The sequence below is a fragment of the Trypanosoma cruzi genome, genomic scaffold (genome assembly GCF_000209065.1).
Source record: "Trypanosoma cruzi strain CL Brener 1047053516041 genomic scaffold, whole genome shotgun sequence".
NCBI lineage: Eukaryota > Euglenozoa > Kinetoplastea > Trypanosomatida > Trypanosomatidae > Trypanosoma > Trypanosoma cruzi.
Window position 1 is genome coordinate 1 of NW_001849106.1, and position 6,942 is coordinate 6,942.

Below are 6,942 nucleotides of genomic sequence, written 5' to 3' on the forward strand. Positions count from 1 at the left end.
TTCTGACCTGCAGCGACCCATGCTCTCTTGCGACGTCGTGCTTCCCCGCGTACACGACGACGGTCTCGAGTGATGGCTGCGCCTGCACGTGCGCGGAGGGCGGCCACGGCGATGCGTGCCTGCCCGTTGCTGTCCCCGAGCCACCGAGCACCGACGGCGCCGACTTGTGCGTGCGGGACGTGCGTGTGGATGTGGAGGTGAGCGCCGGTTTCGGGACGTCGGTGGCGTGCTACGTTGGTGTGACCTTTGCGGCGGACGTCGTGGTGGACGTGGAGTCGATGTCAGGAGGTGTGCGCAACGTGACGCTGGCGAACTGCACTTTTGTGAGCGGAGCGAGCCTGTACGTTTTGGGGTGGCAGTCCGACCCGCCTGCTGGCCAGCGCGCCGATGTGTTGATCAGCGGACTTGAGTCGCGCTCCGGCGGTGGCGTGGTGGTGGCGAACCGATTTCCGCCGGGCTCGCGCGTCACCGTGGTGGACTCGGTGCTTATCGCAGAGGCGCGTGTTGTGTACCGCAACGCCTACGGCCTTGGCGACGTCTCCGCGTGCCTCGTGGTGCACAAGGTGAATCTGACGGGGAGCGTGCTGACCATCGCGCGCACGCAGGCGGTGGCTGTGTTCCGCGACGCTGTTGGTGTGCTGGTTTTTGGCGGCGTGGCGCTGTCGTCGCGCGGAGCGCTGTACGTGGACGGGCTGTCGGTGCAGACGGCGCTGGGATTGTGCGTGTCGGCGGAGGGCGGTGTTGCGGCCAGTGGCGGCTCCGTGGTGGCGTTTGTTGACAGCGACTTCCTGCTGTGCAAGCATGCGGTGTCTGTGCGTGGGGCTGTGAGCGTGTCGGGCTCCGTTGTGGCGCTTGTGCGGAGCGAGTTTTTGTCGACGGAGGAATACGCGGTGGCGTTTTATTCGACGGTGAGTCTGGCCGGCGGGTCGATGCTGCTGGTGAAGGGCAACGTGCACGACGGCGTCTCGAGGGAGATGCTCCACGCCGCTGGCGCCGTGACCGCTGTTGGGAGCACGCTGAGCTTCGTGCACAACCGAGCGCTGCTGCCGCGGATGCTGTCGGTGAGCCTGTCGCTTGCGGCTGGGGCGCATTTGAGGGTTGCGTGCAACGACGCTGGTAGACGTGTTCTGTCGACGGCGGAGGAGTACGCTGCGGCTGGTTTTGGCGACGCTGGGAGCATCGACGTTGTTGGGTGCGACGCCTGCGACAGGGACACGCACTGCTACGCGCCCGGGACGGCGTCCGCGAGCATGAGGAACGGTGTGTGCGTTTGCCTGTGCGGCAGCGGCGGGTACGGCGAGGCGTGCTTGCCTGTGGGAGCTCCCGCACTGCCGCCCGCTGTGGGCACCGCGTCGAGTGTGTTCGTCCGCGAGGGCGTGACGGTGCGGTCGGTGTTCGTTGTGCCTGCCGGTGCGAGCGAGGTGACGCTGCGCCACGTTGTGCTGGACGGCGTGAGTCCGGTGCTCTACGTGCCGTGGATGGCGCGGGACGGCGTGCGGATCGTTGTGCAGAACGTGTCGCTGCTGAACGGTGCCGTGCTGTACGTGATGGGCGGTGGAGCGTTGCGCGGTGCAGGTGCGGCGGGGAGCGACGAGAGCGGGCCGGTGGAGCTGTCCGTGTGCGATGTGGAGGCGCTGAACGGTGCGCTTGTGCTGACCGGCACGTTTCCCGCGGGGTCCGTGCTGACGGTGACGGACTCCCTGCTGGTTGCCGCGAGGTCGACGCCGCTTGTGTATCTTCCCGGCTCTCAGTTCTCGCCGTACGCACCGCTGCTGGTGCTGTCGGGCCTGCGGCTCGTGCGGTCCGTTCTGGTTGTGTCCGGCGTTGCCCTCGTGACCGTGATGACTGGTGGGCGGACGGTGGTGGTGGACGGCGCCGTGCTGGAGCTTGTCGGTGGCGGTGTCGCGCTGGACGCGGCTGTGCTCGGTGGCGACGTTGCGTTGTACGCGAGTGCGCGCGTGGTTGCGACAGGGGGCGCTGTGCTGCGCGTGTCGGGGAGCCAGGTGTACGCCGCGCATGGGTTGGTGTTTGGCAGCGGAGTGGAGACCAACGCGTCCGCCGTCGTAGTGAACGACAACGCCGGTGTACTGACCGATGGCGCGCTGCTGGTGCTGCGGGGGTCGGCGTCGTTTGTTTCCGGGTCGTGGCTGTCGGTGCGCGGCAACAGCATCAGCGGCAGGCTTCTGTCGCTGCCGTCGTACCCGCGCAGTGCGGAACTCGTGCGGAGCACGCTGACGCTCCACGGGAACGCCGGCAGCGGGCCTGTCGTGATGGACGGCACCGTTGCGCTCGGAGGCGCCGGCCGGAAGTTCGTTGTGGGGTGCCTCACGCTCAACGGGCAGGCGCTGGAGCCAATGGACTACAGGTCCGCCGGCATCATCGGAGAATTCCGCCCCGTGGCGTGTGGCGTGTGCGACGCCGACGTGCGCTGCTTTGCAGCCGCGACGAGGACGATGTCGGGGTCGTGTCGCTGCCGCTGCGCTGAGGGCGGGTACGGGCGCGACTGCCTGCCGGTGTACCTGCCGCACGTGGACGGGTGCAACCGCACGCCCGCCATGCCGCCGCCGCCGAGCCACACGGCGACGCTGACGGAGACGCGCAGCCTGACGCCGACGCCGAGTCAGAGCGCGGCGCACTACAGTCCGACGCAGTACGGGCCGACGGAGACGCTGCAGGTGACGGAGACGGTGGCGCTGCCGCCCACGCGGACCCCGACGGCGTCGGTGAGCAGCACGCTGTGGTGGAGCGAGGTGGCGTGCCCGACGCTCGCCGTGACGACGACAGCGGCTGGTGGGAGCCTGACGCAGAACGACATTCGCGGCGGTGGGAGCGCCGTCCCGACACGGCTGATGGTGGCGCTGCCGCCGCCGTTTCGGTGGGCACGCGACCCGCAGCTCTGCACGCACCTGAGCTTTGTGCCGGTGGCAACCGCGCAGCCGAGCGGGTTTGGTGGTCCGTGGGGAGCGATGCTGCGCAACGCGACGTGGGTGCGCAACGCGACGAATCCGTCCACCGTCCTGGAGCTGGCTGTGCCCGTGCACCGCGGTTACTTCATTGGTGCCGACGAGACGATAGTCATTCGCTGCGACGCTGTGGCAGTGTCCGGCGGCTGCAAGGGTGTGCTGCTTGGGTCCTTCACGATCAGGTCGAACACGCTGCCCGCCGCTGCCAGCGCCCTCTCTGCGATCACCGGCGTCGTTGCGGGTGCGGCGGCTGTTGCCGTGGTGGTGACCGGCGGGCTGGGCTCCATCCTGGAGATGCAGGCAGTCGGCGTGTTCGCGAGGATGTCATGCGCCTCGGCGCAGGAGCGTGCGAGCACCGCTGCGCTGCCGTACTTCCTTTCGGTGTTCGCTGCCCTTGATCCGCTGTGGATGGTGGTGGGGAACGCGCTGCTTGCCGCTGTGTTCGGGTGCGTGCACTACGGTGTGGCGGCGGCCTTCCAGCGGTGGCGCGGCGTGGACGCGGCGAGTGCGTGGGCTGCGATGCGCTTCCCGAGCCTGACGTACGTTGTTGCGCACGCGATGCACCTCGGCATCTTTTTCGGCTCCGTGCTCGTACTGGCGATGCCCGGCGCCCGCGTGCAGCACCGCGTGTTTGGTGTCGTTGGCGTGCTGTACGGTGTGGCGTTCCCTGCTGGTGTGTGCTACTTCATTGCGCGTCACACGGGCGCGAGCTTCGAGAGGTACTGGCAGTTTTCGAGGAAGCCGCTGCACGAGCGTCTGCTGTACCCCGTAGGGTATTGGTACCCCGCGGCGCAGCAGCGGATGTACGGCGGCATGCTGACTAACATGAGGGGCAGTTACGTGTACTGGTGCGTGTTCCAGCTGTCGGTGCTGTGTGTGGTGGGCCTGATCGCGGCTGTGCACCCGCCCGTGGGAGGCTGCCACGTCCAGTACTTTTGCATGGCGGCTGTGCTGCTTGCGGGCGCGGGCGTGGTTGCCTTCACGAACATGATGCGCTCGGCCTTCCTGACGGTGATGCACGCGGCGGGCTTTGTGCTCCTTGCGGCGCTGTGCCTGGTGAGCGCGGCTAACCACCTTGCGCCGAGCGACGGCGGTGCGAGGGCGTACGCGGCTCTTGTGCTGCTGCTGGCGACTGTGCTGCTTGCGGTCACTGTGTACAGCGTCGTTTTGTGGTACGCGGAGGACCGCCACTGGCAGGAGCTGCGCGAGCCGCGGCGTGGAGGGCTGGAGGCGCTGCTGCGCGATGACGAGGAGAGTGACGACGAGTCGCAGAAGCCGCACGACATGGCGTCATCGTCGTACGCCTCAGGCACCACCGGCGCGTCGTCGTACCGACCACCCGCACCGCCGTTGCAGCCCATGACCGGTGACACCCGCTCGGACACTCTGAGCCTGTTCGACCGTGCATCCAGTGCGAGCTGCAGCATTAATTATGCCCCTCTGGACAGGTGAAGATGCTGCGCTTGACGAAAAATTTGGCGCAGTTTCTCCTTTTTGTGATGGAAAGGCTCCGCCCCCAACAGTACCGTTACGCGGCGAGAAGGCACAAATCCCCTCGCAGGTACGGCATAACGTGGATGCTTCTGGCAGGGATCTTTTCTTTCCATTATTCATAGATTGATTGGGTGATTGATTTGGTGTTCTTATTTTATTTTATCGATTGTCGATGACAACGGATTATCGAGGTATCACGCTAGTCCGGGGGCGGATGCGTAACGTGTGTGTGCGTGTGTTTTGCGCTCTTCGCTGCAGCACCGAATATGGGGACTGTTGCTCTCTCTCTTTTATATCTGTACTCTGTGATGAGTACGTGCTCGACGACGGTGCTGGTGTGCGGGCCATAGGATGCATTCAGGAAAGCGTTAGGGAAAACAATCGATGAAGCCCTTCTGTGACGCGTCACCTCCTGGAGGTTGTGAGTGTGCGTTGCTGGCTGACATCAGGGAGGGCGTGGGGCCACGGCTGTGCAGCTGCGCAGCCACCCATCGGACTCTGCCCCGACAGCGTCATTGATTGTTGGTTTGTTTCTATTTCTAGTGCGGGTGGCTGCAGTGACTCTCTCTCCTGTTCCACGATGACTGTGTGGGAGGGCATGCCTGTCGCTTTTTGTGCTTTTGATGTTGTGTAGAAAGAACCATAAGAGAAAGAACGAAGAATTATGCGGAATGATGTATTACTTTGTGTATGTATATACCGGTGTATTCTTTTGGATCACTCTGGTGGTTCCTTCTCTTTTTCCTTTTTTTACATTTTTGCACGCGTGTTTTAATGTCGCTTTAGTACGCCCACACACGGGTAGCTTGAGTCGCGAGTAGTTTTTTTTTGATGTCATTTCCTGTTAGCTGCTGACGCGGGCGCGTTTGTCAAGCATCTACTCTCCACAGCATGGCGCCTGATATTTTGGAGTCGTCCCAGATGTAACGCAGGCACCACCGCCGTGGCACTCATGGGAAGTAAGATGGAACGCGGAACAGAGAAAGATATTGTGTTGCACATGTGTCTGTTGCATTTGTTCTGTTGAGGTCTTGAATTCAGAGGAAGAGGGATCAACATTGCGCGATGCTTTGGCTTGGGGGAGTTATCACCTTCTTTTTTTGTTGTTGGTATGATCCCTGGTTTCCACCCGTGTCTGCCCCGATTGCCTCCCCTGAGTGGAGCTGCGCCACGGCCATCCTTTTTGTTGTTTGCGGGAGGAAAAACACATTGCGAGCGACGAAACCACACGTCATGCATGCGGCGTCCAGGGAGGTACGTATTTGAGGTGGAGTGCACATATGTGGATGTCATGTGGGACGGAACGGGGGTTGACTGATCAACCGTCACTCCTTTTTGGGAGAGCGTTCTCCTTTTTTTTTCTTTTGCCCTTTTATGTCGGGGCACGGCGGGATTGGACAGCACCGTCCCATGAAAGCCTTTGCGCACGTACACACTCTCATGCCACTGTCGCCCAGAAGTCGGGTGCAAAACCCAAATTTTACCTGCTTTTTGCATCGGCGCAATTATTTTTATTGATTGACGGACGCCATTCTGTCCGGCGTGTCACCTTCATTGGATTGTGTGGGATTGCTCGCCAGCACTATCGAACAAAACAGGCTGAAACATTCGCGTATTTAAATGCCATCTTGCGCGGAAGTAACTTTTTACTTGTTATGTTGATGTGCACTCAATTAGCGAGGAGTCTGGAACCATGCGTGCGTGGAATTCTTCCTGCCATGTGAACTGCGGGCAACACCGAGGGGCTGCCACTTTGACTCCGCAGAGTTGTTGTGTCTCTTTGCGGGGTTGGCAGGGAAATTCCATGCAGACTGCTACTGCTGGTGTGTCCCCAAATGTTGTCACTCCATGCGAATAATGTGCTTCATCGAGTGAGGGTGTTGATTGGGTTTGTGTGCACTCTGGTTCTGTTTGCTACTTTGTGCGGGCACGCAACACTTGAGTGGTGGGAAAATGGAGCGGGGCGATGCATGGCTGCGTCTCGCCCATTGTTCACTGCACGGTGGTGTGGTGCACATTGTGGTGCTGACTCTGCGATGTGAGTGCGGTCTCCTGCGCGGCAATGGTGGTGGGTGGAGGAGAGTGTTGACCCGCGGCGTGACGGTGGGATCGTGTTTTTTTCTTCCTCTGCGAGAGTGCGGAGTTATTTTTTGTGTCGGTGATGGGGCAAACAGACGGACAACGTGAATAAAACAAAATGAAAAAGGGCGATGGTGTGGCGGTGTTGGGGTTGGTTGCACGCCTCGCGTTGCTGCGGGGGTGGTGGGCCTTGACTGTTTCACCGACAGGCGTTGCAGTGCGGCTGCATGGCGCACCGACCACCGAGCCGTGCGAGTGCCACGCCCAACGCCATTGGGACAGCGGGACGAAACAGCCGCGAGTGTCCTTTGGAGCCAGCGGCACCTGCTGGCCGCAGCTGGGCGGTGCGAGTGGGCTGCTTCACACACCGGGTGTTGTGATGGCACCTCGCCGTGGCTCTTGTGAT

At 62.3% G+C, this 6,942-nt stretch overlaps 1 protein-coding gene across 1 annotated transcript, besides 1 other annotated feature; it reads left to right on the forward strand.

Moving 5' to 3' along the window:
• Window positions 1-4,415, forward strand: Tc00.1047053509511.10 (dispersed gene family protein 1 (DGF-1), putative; the record flags this gene model as incomplete). Its single annotated transcript, XM_799833.1, has 1 exon — window positions 1-4,415. A coding segment is annotated over one exon (4,415 nt), but the record flags the coding sequence as incomplete, so codon positions are not given.
• Window positions 1-6,942: a sequence feature (areas not merged during assembly with more than two copies in the genome that could not be assigned to a particular haplotype).